Source organism: Mercenaria mercenaria, chromosome 11 (assembly GCF_021730395.1).
Source record: "Mercenaria mercenaria strain notata chromosome 11, MADL_Memer_1, whole genome shotgun sequence".
Taxonomy (NCBI): domain Eukaryota; kingdom Metazoa; phylum Mollusca; class Bivalvia; order Venerida; family Veneridae; genus Mercenaria; species Mercenaria mercenaria.
The window spans coordinates 56,069,495-56,091,101 of NC_069371.1; the positions used below are offsets into that span (position 1 = coordinate 56,069,495).

General features: G+C 33.6%; 1 protein-coding gene across 1 annotated transcript in view; it reads left to right on the top strand.

Moving 5' to 3' along the window:
• The window catches only part of LOC123532095 (PDF receptor-like), a 137,141-nt gene extending 119,172 nt beyond the window's left edge, over nucleotides 1-17,969 (top strand). The window contains exons 8-12 of the mRNA XM_045313453.2: nucleotides 5,067-5,136; nucleotides 5,757-5,851; nucleotides 10,001-10,178; nucleotides 12,994-13,128; nucleotides 15,023-17,969. Coding sequence (XP_045169388.1) covers nucleotides 5,067-5,136; nucleotides 5,757-5,851; nucleotides 10,001-10,178; nucleotides 12,994-13,128; nucleotides 15,023-15,121 — 577 coding nt within the window. The 3' untranslated portion in view covers nucleotides 15,122-17,969. The remainder of the gene's footprint in view (nucleotides 1-5,066; nucleotides 5,137-5,756; nucleotides 5,852-10,000; nucleotides 10,179-12,993; nucleotides 13,129-15,022) is intronic.
• Nucleotides 17,970-21,607: the final 3,638 nt, after the last annotated feature.

Here is a 21,607-nt window from a genome sequence, read left to right on the forward strand (position 1 = left end):
GTAGGTCTAAAAATAGAAAAACCTTGTGACCTCTCTAGAGGCCATACTTTTAAATGAAACTTCATGAAAATTGGTCAGAATGTATATCTTGATGATATCTAGGTAAAGTTTGACACTTGGTCACGTGCCATTAATATCTAGGTCAGTAGGACAAATAATAAGAAAACCTTGTGACCTCTCTAGAGGCCATATTTTTGAATGGAACTTCATGAAAATTAGCCTGAATATTCACCTTGATGATATCTAGATAAAGTTCGAAACTGGGTTATGTGCGGTCCAAAACTAGGTCAGTATGTCTAAAAATAGTGAAACATTTCGACCTCTCTAGAGGCCATATTTTTGAATAAATCTTCATGAAAATTGAGTTACGTGCGGTCCAAAACTAGGTCAGTAGGTCTAAAAATAGAAAAACCTTTCGACCTCTCCAGAGGCCATATTTTTCAATGGATCTTCATGAAAATTGGTTTGAATGTTCACCTTGATGATATCTAGATATATTTCGAAACTGGGTTACGTGCAATGAAAAACTAGGTCAGTAGGTATAAAAATAGAAAAACCTTGTGACCTCTCTAGAGGCCATATTTTCAAGAGATCTTCATGAAAATTGGTGGGAATGTTCACCTTGATGATATCTAGGTCAAGTTCAAAACTGGGTCACGTATCTTTAAAAACTAGGTCATTAGGTCAAATAATAGAAAAACCTTGTGACCTCTCTAGAGGCCATATTTTTCAATGGATCTTCATGAAAATTGGTCAAAACTTTTATCTTGATGATATCTAGGTCAAGTTCAAAACTTGGTCACATGAGCTCAAAATCTAGGTCACTATGTCAAATAATAGAAAAGACGTCATACTCAGTTCAAAACTGGGTCATGTGGGGACAGGTGAGCGATTCAGGACTATCATGGTCCTCTTGTTTTGTTAACTCGTCGCTCTTAATGCATGACTTGAATTCAGTTTTGTTATATTTTCTGATCCTTTGTGATCATGGAGTACATTCAATATCTGGGTAATAAAATTCCGTTTAAATCGGTGCAAGAGGGCGTTAGAAATATTGCATATTTCATTACCTCTCATGAACAGACTCAGTCAAACCGAGTCTGCTATTAATTTGCTTCGTTGCATTCTTGCTTCCAAATGATCTTCTTATTGAATCTTATATTAATTGAGGCACCGCCTAGAATGGGGATTTATCTTTTGTATATCCGCTTACAAAGGAAGTATTCACTACTCAAAAGAAAATGAAACTTCGCGAGAACCTATTTACAGTTTACATTTAGTGTCATCACACCTGTTACAGCGAATATCATACTTTGCAAAATCTACGGGAAGCCGGTATGGTGTCGGCCCAGTACAATTTCTCCTTCTTTGCTGTATAGTAAAACAAGCACTTTTGGACATGGATTGTGAATTTCACAACAAAATTGCAGCATTGACAGCTCTGTATTTCTGAAGAGTAATACTATCCCAGTCAATATATCACAGAAAAACACCACCATCAACGATGAACTTTTTTGCTACACATCAAAGTATCTAGTCCATGTTTAAATTTCCCACTGACATCTGTCATGGCCACCAGTCTGGTGTAGTTTTTTAATCCTTCCGCACGGAAATGTAATCCTGAAAAACACACATAAAACAACTGTTAAAGACATCAGAAATGACAAAAAATGTACACAGTATCAATAAATACATTTGGAATATAACATGTCAAAGTAGGGATAGCGTTAAATTGGGAACTTCAAAATTTCAAAGAACTACTTTCTAGGATACAACGAACCGGAAGTACTACTATACCGGGGTGACACCTAAATCTTATCAAATTTTTAATTAAGCCAAATTTTTCCCATAAAATCTTGTAACTTAGGGTTTTGCAAGAAAAGTTACACAAGACATTGTCATCGGAAAGAAAATTTTGTACCGCAGAAACATTTCAAACATTAGACCTACTTTGCGGAGAAATTGGCTTGGAAACCGGAGTTTTGAAGAAAAAAGGCACATTACAAAATTTGCCTTCCTTCTGAAAATTTCAATCACATTTTCATGAAATCAGCTGTGATATCACTAGTTAATGCTTATAGTATATTTTATGTAACTTTAAGCTTATTTATTTTGAAAAATGATGTATCAAAATGAGTATTTACTTTAAAAATATGCAATTTTTAGTAAAAAAATGCATAATTTACCCACTACAATTGCTGAAAAATGAAACTTTTAATGATTGAAAGACCAGAACCCACAAGCAAAGACCAATATGTGATTATATTTATGACAATTACTGGAAGTAAAACAGATCAATACATCACAGCCTATCTGAAAATGAATTATGTCTTCGACTAAGCCAGGCAATGCCTGAAACGTCAAATGCAAAGCCGATCCGCGCCATCTTGGAAGCAGGCAAGTGTGGAAGGTCAAGAACTCCACCTGGAGCCAGACACAGCTCAGGGTACCCCTGAAACTGTCAAGCAGTTACTGACAAGGCTACAGTTCTGACTAAAGACATTAGGGCCAGAGGGAAATGCACCGGTGGAACATGTAAATCGCTTACCGAAAACTAGCCGTCATTCTGCGGTGTTACACTGGGAATCACAGCTTCTGCCCGCTCGACTTAATAGGTTGGTCTGGTTTATGGGTAGCTGCTGACTGGTTGTACGATTCTAAATTCCTACTGACATATGGAATTCATCGCCTGCAAATGACAAAAGAAAGATTGTGAACCGGTGTCGGCCTTTCTTGAGAAACAACTGAGTGTGTGTGTATAGTTCTAAGTGTCATCAGGAACACCTACAGAAAAAAGTGACATAATATTCACAGATTGGTACCATCTATAATTTCTTTATCATTCTGATATCAACTGGTTCAGGAACTTTACAGGAAGTCTGTCATTAAAACACAGCAACTGAATAATTTTCTACATATATTTTAGCTGAAATAGTGAAAAGAATATTAAAATAAGTATAACGAACCGGAAGTACTTCTATACCGGGGTGACACCGTATGACGGTGACGTCATTCGCCGCGTTCTCGTACTGGCTTTAGGATTGTTTTGTTTGTTTGCACTCCACGCAGAAACTTGACGGCCTTTACACTTCCATACTGTTCAAAAAGTGTTTTTCAGTTGCATATACATTTTTAATACGAAAAACAAGTAAAAACAAATCATGTTAGCACGGTTTACAAATGTCTGTGACTGATTCGGGGTGCTCGGATGTTCACGCAGACAACCAGTCTACGGAGTGTTACATAAACTGGAACCGGAAAACTTCGATAAAAATTGCCTCAGTACATGCAACCTCCCAAACTCCAATTTAACGCAGTGATCTCCCTTGCAGTTTCGCTCATTGATCGCTAAAATTCAGCTAAGTGGACTTCTTTTAGTTATTTAATTATTTAGTTAATTTTACCCCAATGTTTTCGGAGTTTACACTTCTTTTAGCACAGGCGAACGTCCCATAATAAAAAAAAAATAACGATTGTGATTGAAAATGGGTAATTATTTACAAGACCGGTAAGTATCCTGAAACGAAACTGAAAATAAACAAACGAGTATGTCGACGTTAATCTTTGATGCCGTTCAAGATAATTATGCTGCCATTGACCCCAAGCCGAAACAGATAGAGGCTTTTCAATATTTTCCTGCTGGCCAAGATATGTTATTGTCAAAAGTTTGGTAGATTTCTGTATTATATCAACATATAAGTTTATTTTAAAACCGATCATCACGTGATGAACAATGGTCACGTGAATGTTGTGTTGGCAGTGATCATTGAGCGAAGCGGCAAGGGAGATCACTGCGTTGGAGTTTGGCAACCTCCGCGCAGGAATATTGTCAAACAATCAGCCCTGCCTTCAAGTAAATCATGTGACGATGGTACAACCATGTGATCCTAAAATGGCGGCGCGCTTGGCAACGCCGGGTAAATCAAATGCTTGCCTTATTCGACACTCAAATTGACATTTATGTCAGAACCTTTAAGAACATAATGAAAGTATTTGATATATTTATATTTTGCAGTATGCCACTCGTCAAATTCTCTTACTGTGCTCAAGCTACCGTCAAGTAATTTCATTGTTTACATTTTTAGCAGGTGCGCGCCACAACACCAGAAAAAGAAGTAATTTTAGTAACACTGCATTATTTTTTAGTTTTTTGCTCGTTTAACAAATAAAATATATAATATTTACATACTGAGATAAAAATTTTGTCCACTCAACAAAATTAAAATAATGAAATATAACTCGGCTGAACTTCAGCCCAATTTATACGTGGTGGCAGTTCTACTGTACCGATAAGGGGAAGTAACACTGTGTTGGAGTTTGCAGTACATGCAGACATCAAAGACGAATAACTATATACGGACGATACCGTCTCGGGGATTTTCATCCCCTATTAGTGGAATCTACTAAGCTTATGTATAACTCGTAACGTTCACTAACTATTAAATCAAAAGTCACGTTATCAGTAAATCACAACTCAAATGATTATATACAGTTCAACTTCGTAACTTGGTTTAGTTTGAATGGATGAACGTCAATCAGTAATTTTCAAACTAACTAGCCAAACAAACAAAAGGTGTATCATGAGTAAGTACGAATATGCACCAACAAAGATCAATAGCTTTGCATGGAGAAATACTAGTATGCACTTTTTTCGCGGATTAACATTGAGCTGCGTATGTACTGCAGAGCCCGTGCATATCTCTAGATGCAAATCTGAATATCTTACAGAATAGAATCCTGTGTCAGGTTAGGAGCACAAAAATATACTTTGAAGATTGTAAGTGTCTAATCCCGCAGATGACACTACTTACCGTATGTCGACCAGAACCATGTTACACTCATTTTGGGACTATTCATGTTTGGGATATCTGATTGCATTTGTCGCAGCTCAACAAATTTACGTACAATTGTTATTTAACTTAAGTGATCATTTAATAGTATGTGCACTTTCATTGAAATGTGTCAGTATTTTACAAACCTTACAAGTTTGGAAACATGTTGTATATATATGTATATATCGCGAGACATCTACAGTTCTTTATACTAAACAAAGAAGTATTTTTCAGATGTTGGTATCCATATTATTTCTCGCCCTATATTTGGATCATTGAAGCTCCCCGTGTCGGTGTTATTGTTGTAAGTACGATTTTATGCCTTAAAAATCACTAAGTCTTTCGAAACCTGCTGTATTCACTGAATGGTCATTCCTTATGCCGTAATGTAAATTGTAATATACGAGAATTTACACGTAGTTTATATTGTGCAAAGCCACATTTCCATCAGTACTTTGGAGTGTCGCTAAGTCGCAGTTTAAGGTGGCAAACAAACTTCAGGTGCTTGCAGTTCAGGTCTGGGCCTTTTCGAGATCTACTCATACAATGTACTCTGCCAGTGCTACCAGAGCTGAAGAAGCCATGTTTGATGCAAGAAACTGAGTTTGAGTCACCTTGACATACTTACAAAATTGACCCATTCAGTGAAAATAAATGATGGGCAAGTATTTAAAAATTTCCAGTTGAAAAAGAAAACGAAAATAATTACTACAAGGTATTTGTATTTTGGCAATTAAGTGCATATATACATCCATATTTCAGCTCTTGTATTGAATTAAAAATTTCGCTTAAGAGAGATATTTTTAGTTGTATATAATATTATTACGTATTCGTTATAAAGTCTGTATGTTTCGCATTTTGTAAATAAATCTGAAAACAACATTTGTTTGCGGACTTGTTAATCCGTGCTTCACTCTTTTTCAGGTAAATTTGTTATTTCTGTTAAACATCATACGTGTGCTTGTGCTAAAACTACAAGATAGTCGTCATGCGAACGAGGCTCAATATGTTAAAGTCAGGTATGTAGAAACGAGGTTAAATATGTTAAAGAGCGAGTCTTAATAAGTTAAAGTCAGGTATTTAGCAATCACTTTCAATGTTTAAGTCAGGTATGTAGCAACGAGGTTCGGTTTATAAAAATCAGGTATGTAGTATTATGTAAAGTAATGTATGTTTCAGTGTGGCTCAATATGTTTAAATCAGGTATCTAGCGCGGGGCTCAATATTTCACTGTTTCAAATATGTAGCAACGAGGTCCAGTCGGTAAAAGACATAAGTAGCAAAGAAGCTCATATAATGTCCTGTATGTAACAACGATGTTCAATATGTTAAAAGTCAGGAATGTAGGAACGAAGCTCAATAAAGTAGGGTTTGTTGAGTTACGTTTAATTATGTTAAAGTCATGTATGAAACAAATGAAGCCCAGAATGTTAAAGTCATGTGTGTTGCAACGAGGATTATGTTAGATTCAGATATGTAGCGACGATGCTCAATATGTTAAAGTCAGGTATGTAGAAACGAGGCTCAAAATGTTAGAAAAATGTATGTTGCAACGAGGTCAGGGTATGTTTATTGCATCAAGATTCAATATATGTAAGTCAGATATATAGCATCCAGGCTCAATATGTTAAAGTCAGGTATGTTTATTGCATCAAGATTCAATATATGTAAGTCAGATATGTAGCATCAAGGCTCAATATGTTAAAGTCAGGTATGTTTATTGCATCAAGATTCAGTATATGTAAGTCAGATATGTAGCATCAAGGCTCAATATGCTAAAAGTCAGGTATGTTTATTGCATCAAGATTTAATATATGTAAGTAAGATATGTAGCATCAATCCTCAATATGTTAAAGTCAGGTAAGTTTATTGCATCAAGATTCAGTATGTGTAAGTCAGATATGTAGCATCAAGGCTCAATATGCTAAAAGTCAGGTATGTTTATTGCATCAAGATTCAGTATGTGTAAGTCAGATATGTAGCATTAATGCTCAATATGTTAAAGTCAGGTATGTTTATTGCATCAAGATTCAGTATGTGTAAGTCAGATATGTAGCATTAATGCTCAATATGTTAAAGTCAGGTATGTTTATTGCATCAAGATTCAATATATGTAAGTCAGATATGTAGCATCAAGGCTCAATATGTTAAAGTCAGGTATGTTTATTGACTCTAGATTCAATATATGTAAGTAAGATATGTAGCATCAAGGCTCAAAGGCTCAACATGTTAAAAGTCGTTGTCATATGTCTGAAATATGTTTTCATATTTAAACTCTAATTGTACTTTAAAGCACTTTTTGCTTTATTGAAATGTATCATCTTTCCATATATTTCATATAATACTGTATTAACTGGTAAAAAATTGTGCCATGAAAAAACATGTAATTTTATGTAATAAGGAGAGGACAACTGTATGCTAATATAGCTTTCTGTCCAATTCCTGAAATGTTGTATTGTAAATATTTCATGTTTTTCGGAATAAAAATATGTTTAAACTAAACTAATATGTTAAAAATCAGGTATGTTTATTGCATCAAGATTTAATATATGTAAATAAAATATGTAGCATCAAGGCCCAATATGTTAAAGATATGTAGCATCAAGGCTCAATATGTTTAAGTCAGGTATGTTTATTGCATCAAGATTCAATATATGTAAGTCAGATATGTAGCATCAAGGCTCAATATGTTAAAGTCAGATATGTTTATTGCATCAAGATTTAATATATGTAAGTCAGATATGTAGCATCAAGGCTCAATATATTAAAGTCAGGTATGTTTATTGCATCAAGATTCAATGTATTTTAAAGTCAGATATGTAGCATCGGGGCTCAGTATGTTTAATTCAGGTTTGTAAAACATCAAGGCTCCTATGTTAAAGACATGCATGCACCAGATAGGCTCACTCTTGTACTATGGATGCTGACTATGTTAAGAACAAGTCGTAAGTAGTAAGAATCATAAGAGTCTCGATATGTTAAATACATTCCTACATGTGTAAGGAAGATATTTTGGCCTCTAATAATCCATGTACCAGGCTATTCGGAACTTTATGAAGGTATGTGTACTTTTTGAATGTATGTGTATTTCAAGGAACCAGAAATAATACATGTACCAACTGTGTGTCCAAGTAGGGTTTTTTTTCACAGCCTCCACACGACACTTGTTGTTTTAATCAGGTTACCTAAGGATTAATGGATGGGTGGTGTCATGTCTATCATTTGCGTATAATAACCTTAGTTTGTTATGATGTTCTAAAATTAAATTTGACCTACATGTATATGCAGCGTATATATAGGAAAATATTCGAAAAACCTGGTTTTCGTGGAATTTCCACGTCTTTATTATTAAATACCTTCATAAATAACGTTTGTTGTAATATATTTATATTTTGTTATAATATTTCCTTGTCCTTTGGAGTCAGAGTACGTTTAATTTTACTTATTAGAATTCTTCTTAAGCCAGTACTTCACAACTTCTCATGAACAGGCCCAGTTAATATGTGTCTGCTATTATTTTGCTTTGTTACGATCTATGCTGTCAAACGGATTTTTATATCGGTCCGCCTCGGCGGGACGATATTACAATAGGAATACTATAGGAAAATCTACGGTAAAATCCGAAAATCTCAGTTGTGGAGGAAGGAAACTTGATTAAAATGTTCCCGCCAAGGAATAATTTTTTTGCATCGGACCATGCTGTGTTTAACTGTAATACGAAGACACTCTCTCAGGAATACATTCTCTGCGTCGGAGCAGCTGCAATGCTTTATCGTCATCCGAAGATATATCTTTTAGCAATAAATTCTCTTCGCTGAACCAGCTATATTCTGCCTAAATGTGACCCCTCTGTCTCTCTGTCTCTCTCTCCGGTGGGGTTCAAACTCCGGAGCCCTCGATCCGGAGGCGAACGCTCTACCACTGACCTATCATGACACAAGATTCCACTTTCAGTGAAGTAATTTTGCGTAATTGTAGAGCGTTCACCTCCGGTGCGGAAGGTCGCGGATTCGATTAACGGTCGCGTACAAAAGATGTGAAAAATGGTACCAGTTGCTCCCTAATATTCATCCTCATCACCATGTTAACTTACACTTTCACACGTGATACCATGTTTAAGTGTATATTACATATATGTATATGATGATGTACTATGTACAAGTCAAAATAAAATGTATGTTCTGTTCTGTTCTGTTCCTAATATGCTTAGCATTATGCGGAGAGAACAGGCTCTTCTCTCAAACTGGTAATCTCGCATGAATGAGATGTGTCTAAATTGGTAGAATCTGTTTCAGGATTCATCTTAGCTTAATTAGTGTAAAACATTGTAGTTTTGAATCAGATATAGGAGCCGATAAATGTTTTCGTGCTGATTATACATGTAAAGGGGAGCAACCGTCTGACATGTTGTAATCGATCACCGTCGATAAATAATTCTAGCAAAATCAAGCAAATCCATATATCTTGATAAATTCAGTAAGAAGATCATATGGGAGCAAACAATGCAACCAAGCAAAATTATAGCAGACTCGATTTGACTGAGTCGGCTCATCAGAGGAAATTAAATATGCAACACCTCTAGGGGCCCCTAGCACCGGCTTAAGCAGAATTCTATTACCCAGATATTGAATGTATTTCATGATGCCAAAGGATCATAAAATAACATTTGAAAAAACTTTCTTAAAGTTTTAAACATGTCAAAGTAACTATTTTCACGAGATCAAATCGACAACAGGCCGCATACTAGCTTTTTTTACAAAGCTAAGCTCGTTAATGATTTAATTCGAATGTTTAGTTCATTTTGATGACAAATTTCAATAAAAAAAAAATAGGTCGAACACGAAAAAGAAAGGAAATACGTGTTTTTATTACAACAAAGAATCTGTAAAAGTTAATTCATTATCGATTTGCTGTTGGTGGATAATGGATGGACTAGATATAGTATTTCTATAAATTTGATTTCAGTTCATATAAAACATTTTTTTTTTGTATTAACCTTTTAAAGTGTCGAAATGAGCACTAATAAGAATGGTAAGTATAGAGGTTTGTATTCTAATAAAATTACATGTAGTACATAGTGTTCTATAAAAGGAATGTCAGGGTGCAGTTCTAAGCAAAGTAAAATAAGGAAATAAAATCTGAAAATAATTGATTATATTCTATTACAGGAAAGCGATCAAGGCAGCGTTATTTCTGTTACCATTGTTGGGTATCACAAACTTTGTTGTGATGATTGAGAGTCCTACAGAAGCTATTGCGTTCGCCATTTGGTCATATATCTCACATTTCCTAGTGTCTTTTCAAGGCTTCCTTATCTCTTTATTGTACTGCTTTCTAAATGGCGAGGTAAGTTGGTCATTTCATAAAGTATAACTTTGCATTATTGATTGAGGGACCTGGTATTAATTAATTAAGTTACTGATTTAACCATGTATTTTAGGTAATATGGTTTTATGTGTATTTTGTTTCAATTACATATCAATTTATTGTCTGGGAAAACGAAGCTTAAAGCTAAATATATTTAAAGAACTCAATAGCATTAGAGACATGTTCCCAATCTAGCATCAACAAATATGCAGTAAGACAAATAAAAAAGGAATAGTTTTCCGATATGTGAGTATGTGAAGGCGGTGTATCGCCGTATAAGATAAACTGTATGTGCGAATTAAAGGAGATCAATATAATAAGGCCTTTGGAGACATTAGTGTAATACACTTATCTAACAAACTTAAATTTAATCATGATTCAAGTGACGCAAAATCAATAGATCTACATCAAAATTTGTATAAAGCAAAATGGAGCCTTATCAGAACAGGATATACATGTACTTGATAATTAAAGCTTAGCATAACGATTTGAGAAACAAAAATCAAACAATACCAAATCATAGAAAAAAAGTTGTTTAACATGAAAATTAAACAGCATGTAAAACGTGTATATTACTTTACGAAACAAGTGTCAGTATACCGATATAAACATTGAATTCCGGAAAAGGACTACCTAAAGGGGCCCCACTTCCGGACAGTCAAACGCCTTTAAAAACTCACCATTTTCAAAGAACTGTTACATATGTTCGTTTTGATGCATTTGCAATAGCGTGCGAGTGGTGAAATTTCACAAAACAAGGTGGAACACAGTTTTCAGCAATTGTTTATCTTTATTTCTTTTCAAAGGGAGACAACTTTTTCCGAATATTTTAAGTAGCCATTTGTAAAGAAATAAAGATAAACAATTGCTGAAAACTGTGTTCCACCTTGTTATGTGAAATTTCACCACTCGCACGTTATTGCAAATGCATCAAAACGAACATATGCAACAGTTCTTTGAAAATAGTGAGTTTTTAAAGGTGTTTAACTGTCCGGAAGTGGGGCCCCTTTAGGCAGTCCTTTTCCGGAATTCAATGTTTATATCGGTATACTGACACTTGTTTCATAGAGTAATATACATGTTTAGGCTATATACCAATAAAACAAATTGTTCTTTGTTTCATATAAAATTCAGCTGCTTCAGAACAATTTTGTTACAGTTTCTAGATTTTCACTCCGTCGTAGACCTATTTTCCACAAGATATCCATACATTTGCTACAAGAAAACGAAAAGAAAAAGGGGTGTTGAATAGTATGCAGTGAAATGCAAGTCAACTGAAGTCAGGTACCCTCATATTGCCGCATTTCAGAAAGCGGTCCGCAGAATAAACACCCTACTTTCGTTTTCAAGTAAACAACTCGAATACATGCAAATATTAGCACGAAAAGTGTCCTATTTTATGTAAAATTCATTCCACGAGTGAAATAATGCCCATTTGGTCTCCGATTTTCGCACAAACGCGCGAAAAATGGAAAAATTAGGATATATTTATTAGGGATTTCTTTCGACCATTTTTGACCGAATTACTGCAATATAACCTTTTACATGCTGTTCAACTTTCATGTTAAACAACTCTTTCTTTCTATGATTTGGTGCTGTTTGATTTTTGTTGCTCAAAACGTAATGCTAAGCCTTAATTACTCCTATAGATGTAAGACTGAGGGAAATAGCAACTGATTTTAAATTGATCAATCAATGAGCGGATTTTATATTTCATAAGTTAAAAATCATGATAAACTTTGGAAATATTTTTTCATATGATATTTAACATGAACTTATTACGCAGAAGGATAAGCTTATTTGAAACTCTCTCCTTACTTGATAAACTTTGAATTTCTTTTCATGCATTTGTATTTTGTAGCATTGACTTTTACGAAAGACAAGCAAAAAAAGATATGTCCGTTGTACGTCTTGGGTACACATACAAACTTGAAGATGATCATCCGTTTTCAAAAGATACGGTGGTCTGCAGTTTGCATTTTGCACTTCAAATTGCAAACTGTAAACGTTTTGCATTTAGCAGTTCAAAGTACAAATCATAAATGAGTTTGAAATGTTAAATTTTAAAGCATGAAAAGACCAAAACATTTACATATCTTTATTAGATAACTAATCGCAGTTCTTATATAACTTGGATAGCGAAATATAAATCCATTTTGCAGTTCGAATTTCAAACTACAAAACAGTTTGCATTTGCAGTTCGACTTGCAAAATGCAAAACTATTTGCGGGATGCAATACGACTTGCAAAATGCAAACTGCAGATCAACTTAACGCGCCTATTTTCAAAAACATTACAAAACGAGACTCAAATCGAATGAAAAACTACCGACTGCGCCCACAGAAGTCATAATTTATTACATTTAGACTTCTTCACAGGTACAAGTTACATTAAGACGACACTTTTGTTTATCTTCGGCAATGTCTTCAGAAGTATCAAGAAACTCTGTAAGGGTGTATCCCCCTCCGAGAACTGAATCAAATTCGTTACTCCTCAGTGTAAGGCTTTGTGTGTGCAAACAAATGTTTACTGCGAAAAAACAGGAGACTTTTCGTTTTTAAGTTCTGGAAAAGATTTTAGTTTATACACTTTTAGTAGTTTTTTTAACAATTCTGTTTAGAAAAAAATAGTTTATTTACCAACAGATATAAGTTTAACCCATAGAAAATTTCTCCAATTTCTCGCAGTAACCATACTTGGGAACTTTTAATTGTGGTGTTCAGTCCTGTCATGTTAACGTTCTTTCTCCTACACATCTTGTTCTAATTGTTCGTTCTTTTCTGTGTGTCCTTAGGTACAACATACCTTGAAAAAGCGATGGGATCGTTGTCGCCAGCGACGTATGGTCCATAATTCCAGTTTTCGGCGATTGAGCCGGTCCTTTTCTGTGTTTACGTCTGTTACAGAGGTACCTCATACCACGAATCAGGTACTATGTGTTTCTTCACATCAAAATAGTTGGATGATTTTAATGCAGCACTGTGTAGTAGGCTCCCAGTATTAATTGCAGTACAAATAACTCTCTTGCTACAGTTCTTACACACCTTTCATGACGTCTCTTGAAGTAATCTTTGCCTGATTTTATCAGATTTGTGCATTACTCATAAAATGATTGTGACGTCATATTGCATTTTTGACGAAGCGAAAAAATCTTATGATTGATAAGATATTTTGACAGCCAGTATTTTTCTTTCGTCTTTTACAATGACGACAAAAACGTATGGAAATTGGGTTTCATGTATATCACAAATACAAATAACATACATTTATCCAGCTTCTTTTCACGGTGACTAATTAGATATATATTTTTTCTGATGAAGCTAAATATGGTATAATGACATTATGAGGTACCTCGATCTGTCAGATATTCTGTAATCTATTGCATGACAGCATGACTTGAATATATTTGTCTGTATCGTAAATCTTTAAAATATACAAGCATAGAAATTATATCTTACATAAGAAAATAACAGTTAAAAGTTGCAGCATAAATTCAGAATATAACAGTTCGTACTGTAACAAGTTGTGGACTGACAATATATTATAGCATATACATTTCTGATCACTGCAGTAAATCGGGTATTATAGCTTTTCTGCAAAAAAATGGCGAACCTCACACAAGCCAAAATAAATCAACCATCATCCTGAATATAGATTTGAAAATCAAAAAGTACAGAAAATAATTTTCACTTAAAGGTGTCCAATGCCCATCTTTCACTAAAATATTTTATTTTAAGAAATTTACTTTAAACGTAGAAAATCCTCATCAAATGTATTTAACTTGACTAAATACATAAATCAACTATGTATGTAGAGCTATATTTATAATTAAATGTGATCAGTTTATTGTTAAAAACTTCCTTTTTTGGCGGTAGTAAACATTTACACTGTGTTTATCTGTACATGTATCAAGTGTGTATAATTTCAAACCTAATGCACAATAATGTTAATACACATAAAATTGCTAATTTTATGTTTACATAGACTATAATTAGTAAATGTCGATTTATTGTCAAATTTAGAAATTGGGTCTAAACCTTTAAGGAATTTAAAAACACGTACATGAACAAAAAGCATGTTACATGGTCTTGACAAAATATTACAAGGAGCACGTTTGAAATATTTAAGTTGGAAAAGTTAAATCACTCATTGATTGTAACTAAGATTTAAACTGTTGCGTTTGTTTACATCAGAAACTTAAATTTAAATGACATTGTTTCACAGCAGTAGTCATAGGTTATAGAGTGGTCTTCTGATAAAAGCTAAGTTTTGTGATAACGAAGCGCCGCGATATGAACGCAGTAACTTAATTCATTAGAAGCTCAATACGTGATGTATACCCTATGCAAAGTTTAACAAGTACAATTGTAGGTAATCTTAAGCAACCGCCTAAAACAGTCTCTGGCTGCTGACCGGATATTTAGACTAGTTAAACGATGATATATTTCAGATGTGTTGCCCTTCATATAGCATAAAATGACTCGTTTTCAAAAATATATGCAATTCCATGTAACTTTATTTATCAAACTTGTACCTTATTTTCAAGTTTTTTGTTTCATTGATTTACGGTGGACAGTTTAAGTTCAAGCCATGTTTCATGCAATGTTTTCATGTTATTTGTTTCATGTCTTACTACTTTCATAATCGTGTTTTTAGAGGAAATAATTAAAATTAAGATCTCTTATAGTTATATACTATTTATAGATTTATCTGAAAGCTTTATCTATTAAATGTTAGATGGCACAACTTAGGACATATGGAATAGAATTATCAGGGTAAGGAGATATTATTTTAAATTTCGAAGTTTCAATGTTATCTTACAGGTACGAGGACAAGCATCAACGTCAACACAGTATAACGGAAATGCTGTTCCATTATTAAGAAGTATTATATCGCGACAAGGACAAGAATCAGGTGTTTAAAGTTGATAACAAGTTTAAAATCGCGCCAAGGACAATAATCGTTTAAAGTTGAAAACAAGTTTAAAATCGCACCAAGGACATGAATCATGCGTTTAAAGCGTTTTAAAAGTTTATAACAACTTTAAAATCGCAACAAGGACAAGAATCAGGCGTTTAAAGCGTTTTTAAAGTTGAAAACAAGTTTAAAATCGCGCCAAGGACAAGAATCATGCGTTTAAAGCGTTTTTAAAGTTGAATACAAATTTAAAATCGCGACAAGGACAAGAATCAGGCGTTTAAAATCGATAACAAGACTAGTTTAAAATCACGCCAAGGACAAGAATCCAGTGTTTTATGTTGATAATAGTTTAAAATCGCGCCAAGGATAAGCATCAGGCGTTTAAAGTTGATAAGATTCAAAATTGCGACATGGACAAGAATCAGGCGTATGAAATTGGTAACAAGTTTAAAACCGCGCCAGGGACAAGAATCAGGCCTACAACGTTTAAAACATACGTGTGAAGAAGAAGAAACAGGCGTGTAACGTTTGAAAAATGAAATAAAAATGGGAGATTCTTCAGCATTAATATGACAACCTGCATTATGATTTTTATTACGTCATGAAAACTGCAAAGTAAAAAGCATGGTAATACGTTTTTGAGTTCTGCTATAATCAATACAACGTAAATATAAAACAAAAGAGTTTTTGCTTTGTAAGAATCGCACAATTTTTCACCATTCAAAATCATTTAGTCTTACGAATTACAAATAGATTATATGAATACTAACTTCCTTTAGCGTAGTTATTCCAAAGGGAATGTTCAACGGGTGTAAGGTGGTAATTTCACAAAGGTTTTCTAGTGTTTTGTTGTCAGCTCGCTTTTATTACAGCTACCGTTATTTATTCGTCCATCTTGTGTTCATGACTTGCTTTCCAAAGACAATATCTTTTTTTTATATAAATTATCTATGACGGGTTAATTCCGTATGTTTGTAATGTGAAACATTTTGCCCTCACTGTCGTTGCATCAGTAAATAAGTGCATGGGTTAAACTTTTGCACTTGTCATTTTAAATTATTTTCACTGAAACGGGAATTTAAAGTGCAGTTATTTTGCGCAAAACATGAGTTGTATGCGTTTCGAATGACCAATCCTGATTTTTAAAATTGAAAACCACATACTATTACTTAGTCTACAATTACATGTGTAAAATGAAATACACATTTTACATATTTATGCAACTATGTCCATTTTCAACAAACTATACAAAACAGGTACATAGAAGTCAGGTAAAAAAACGGACAATACATTGTTGGCTGAAATGTTTCGAAGTAATTTCGTTGTACTTGAAAAAATGCATGGTCAAAAATATCTCAATATGTGTTGTTTTCCGTTGAAGCGTTGAAAATTTTTTGCTGAGTCTAAAATCAAATAAAACTGCATATGTTAGAACCGTCTGTCATCAATGAGCTCATCTGTCATCAATGAGCTCGGTACGTATCAAGCACAGTTTAAGATTTAGTGTAGTGAAGTTTTAATACTTTTGTTCTATTTCATCTCATCACATTAAATTCCGTTACTTTTATTGTATGTAACGTATGCTTAATAGCGTTTTGTTCTGGCGCTTCATTTATTTGTTTATTTCTAATTGTTTACTTCATATTTAGGACTATTTTATCAAGAGTTGCATATCTTAAAAAGAATCATAGCGTAGTATTTTAGTATACAGGTGATGAAAATATCTCTGTGAATATTCATTGCAAAATATCAATATTAACAGTTACAAACTACAGGCACCATCAAAATATATAGACATTTCTTGCATTCGTATGCATCCAGAGGTTATATAGTCCAATAGAAATTCCAAAACCGAACTATATCTGTCAAACTACTCGGGTTTTCAGTAATTTTCATTTGGTAAATGCAATACTTTTCCATTAGCTCTAAAGATCTAAAATACGTAGACTAAAATGTTTCTAACAATTTAATAAGTAATTTCAGCGGATTCTATTTTTGTTTGAAAAATTGTTAGCCATTTGGATTTAACGGAACATCAACTGAAATTTATATAAAAAAAGGTAGGAAATTTGATTAGTATTTGAAAATTTTCTTGGAATATTTCGATTACCAATTACAATTACACGTGTTTTTTGTTTTTTTTTTTCATTTGATAGCTACTTCTGTATGTTTCGGTGGAAACCCGAATCATAATCCCGGTTATTTTGAGACTATATGTTTTTGTTGTATTTTTTCACTAGATAAGCGATAACTCGTACAAGAACAATGACTTGAATTTTAAAATAATAAGAGCGCAATCTCAACAAAAACCACAATCATGACCAATCAGAAATTTTGTTATGCGTATGTACCCAAAATATCAATATATAATAGTACGACTAAGTTTTATTATGTAGCCAAATTCTGAAATAGGGCACTGGTTTTTATATGAACAGAAGAACCGTTTCCTTTCTTTCACTGTCAGTTAGTATTTCAAAGTTGATCATGGTATTTTATGAGCATTCAAAGATTAAAACCTATTGCGTTGCTTAATGAAATATAAAATATCGAGTACAACTTTGTAGTCTTATCAAACGCGGTTTTTAGTATTTCTTTAGATATGTTCATGATTAATTTTTGCATTCAGTATGGTCAGGTAGGCTAGGTAATGATCAGATACTGATGTAAGATGAAACGTTATATTTGTATTAGACGAAATGTAAGACAAAAAGGATAACATTGTTACAAATATGTTATTGTAAGTACCGTAGGTTTTGATTGATCTGTACAACTATTTCATTTCTTTTACGTTTTTAGTTTTCTGTCAATTTTATATTTTCCTTAATTCTTGAGATCAATAATAAAACTCATTTCAAAGGCAAGACAGACTCGTTTAGTCATTTATTCCCACCATTTTTCAGTTGTTGATATAAAAAAAAAGGGCTGGGCGTATCTGTAAGTTTTAATTGAAATTTGTTGATTATATAGCTCAATGCTGCTTTTTATGTGGAAACACTTGAGTTATATAAATGTAACGTATGAAAATAAATGCTATTCTTCAAAAGTAAATGTTTTATATAGATACTAACTGTCAGAACAAACAGGTTTTCCAACAATACACAGTCATACATGTTGGATCATTTTTCTTGCCTATCATGTTCAAAATGGATCGTGATAACGAATAGATTTGGGTATTTCCTGACATTATTTTTGTATTATATGACTCATAATGGTGCCAGTACTATGTGACGTCACCGGAGTGCACGGTTTTTCCCTATCCCTGGCACGTGCTCGGACAAATGTATATTTTCTCCGCTAAGTAGGCAAGAAAATCCGAGTGTACTATCATGCTGTTTGTTTGCGTTCTATGCTTCTATGCTTCCAGAGGGTCTTTTCATAGATTAAATGTTGGATAGGAGATACCTTTATATGAACATGCGAGGGTTTGAACTTACAGTTATTCTGTTTGCGATAATCAGCCGTCAGTCGTTTCGGCGTTGAAAATTAATTATGTCAGATGTGTAAGATACGTGAGCTGATGGCTTAGTGTAAATTATCTCACTACAAAGTTGCCTTTCGGTGTTAAAAAATTGAATTTCGCATATAGCCAATGTAGATGTGAAAACAAAATGCTATTGAAATTATAAAAAAATCAATATTCAAAATATTTCTTTCCAAATAGTTTAAAGATCTACCACTTTTCGTAATGTCTAATCTGCATCAGTGAAGATATTTAAATAGTTCATACTATCAGTGCCCAATCTGCATCAATGAAGATATTTAGATAGTTCATACTACTTTTTTCAGTGTCCAATCTGCATCAATGAAGATATTCAAATAGTTCATACTACTTTTTCCAGTGTCCAGTCTGCATCAATAAAGATATTCAAATAGTTCATACTACTTTTCATAATGTCCCATCTGCGTCAATGAAGATATTCAAATAGTTCTTACTAATTTCCCTTATGTCTCATTTGTATCAATTAGGATACAAATATTTTATACCGCATGTCCAAATGTCAGATGACTCAGGTCCGTACTAATGAAGATATTCAGAGAGTTCATACTATTTTTCCCTATGTCCAATCAGTATTAATTAAGATGTTCAAATATTTCACTCAACAATTCCTAATGTCTAATCTCTAATAATGAAGGTATTAGTCCTTGAATATAATCACCGTTCGTAGTTCAGATGCGAAGGAATGATGTCATTAGGGCACAGCGATATAATAATACGCATGTAAACGACAGTGATATTATGCAAGAGAAAAACACTGTTTGAGATATACTGTTTTAATCTACACGAGATCGAATATCATAGTGTTGAAAGGATACGAGTAATAGGTAAAATTGTTAACAAGTCAAAAGTGTTTCCGCCGCCAGAAATGTATATTCAGATCAGTCATAATGAATGTCCTTTTAATGATCTCAGAAATAATTAGGGTCATCTGCAGGTCATGGCAATCTAAATATATTAAACTATATCCTAAAAATCTGATATCTATAGTTTATGCAAACTAACCACACTTTCCTAACCAGAATCCTAACAGAAGTAATGTAAACACATTTCCAAAAGGTTATCAGCTCACTGAACAGCTGATTATTTGTTTACATATTATTTACGCGGATATTGATGATGTCATACACAACCTGTTTTTACAATTTAATATTAAGAAAAAGCATAATTCCACAAATCTCCGATAATCGTGGTAATCCTACATCACCACCAAATTATAAAATTCTTGTATCTAAGTCAAATGTACCACACGAAAGGCGAACAAAAGGATCGTGTGAATTAGGTCACGGTCATCCGAGATGGTTGTAACTTACGGTGTGTTACGAAGATATAATATTTTATCAATTTAAATAAAGTATTAGTGTATCACACATCTACGAACAAAAAAAAATCTGTACAGGATCGAAAACCTTTCACGTGACTTGCACCATGAACCACTCGCGAAATTTTTTTAGCATACCAATAAACCCACCGCCTCCTGGCGGCGGGTAACAAGAATGAATTGGACATAGTCATAGTCTTCACATTAAATTTGAATTTACAACATAAATAACTAAAATTTAAACTGTAAACACATTGTTTCAATTATGTGTGAATGTCCGACATTCAATTGTTGAAGAATTTATTTGGTTGTGTATAATTTGCCATTGGAAAGCTACAGCATATTATGTAGACAAAAGTCATTCATCAAAATTACGCCCTTCTTTCCAAAACAATGGGTTTGCAGAACAAGCGGGATAAAGATCCTTTGGCAGGGAAATCAATCATATGTAAGCAATCAGTTCTCCTTTTTATGAAAACCCAGTGTTTTCATCCATCAACATGTCAGCAAGTATATATACTCAGACAAAAGAGATGAAAAAATGTCGACATAACACTTTGATGTGCAGAAACTGATTACATCTGTTTTGCTGAAATTCGGATCCCGTATGACATGTTTAATAAAACAGATACAAATTCAAATTGTTTATTGGAACTAAACTAATACATAGAACAGTGTTTTCCAGGGCATATACTGAACAAACATCAATAGCATACCATTTAAATAGCATAACATGATTAACGAGCATATACTTAAACAGAACAAACAAAGTTTGGTTAACAATGATTGATATTCAACATAACATTTAAAATTAAAACTGTCCCCTTACACTACATATTCCAAACATGTCAGGTGTGAATTACCAAAACATCAACGTAATATTGTTGATGCAATCCATCAAAGACGCCACATTTTAATTAAGAAATATTATATATCCCCAACAATGATTTGTCGTTGAATGAAATCATTGTTTGGAGTTTAGATGCGAAGGAATCTAAACGACAAACAGTAATTTTATTCACGAGCAAATCACTGTTTGAGATATATTATTTCGATTGTAACACGTTAATATGAAATAAGGCAATACCTCAATCGGTGGTATTTGTTTTTGCATGTAGAATGGGGGCTGGGGGCACATTCATGTTATATGATTTGAGTAAATGAAATAAGAGCTGTCCGTAAGACAGCGCGCTCGACTTTTCTCAGTGCTTGACTCTGAATTAGAGCTTTGCCAGTAAACAAATTCCAAATTAAAAAGGGACATAACTCTGTCAAAATTCAAGCCAGAGTTGTGGGAATTGTGTCTACTGGTGTAGACTTTGATAGTAAATAACTATTTTGAGTTTCAAATGAAAAGCTTTAATAGTAACAGAGATACTTGACTTTTAACAAAAATTTCTAAGTTAAAAAGGGGCATAATTCTGTCAAAATTCAAACCAGAGTTATGGGGATTGTTTCTCCTGGTGTAGACTTTGGTGGTAAATAAGTATTTTAAGTTTCAAGTCAAAATCTTTGATAGTAACAGAGATACTTGAATTTATCAAAAACTTTAACCAACGGCGACGCTGACGCCGACACCGGGGCGAGTGCAATAGCTCTACCTTTTCTTCGAAAAGTCGAGCTTAAAAAGCGTGCAAAATGTAGCTTACCCTTACAAACTTTCGTATTAAC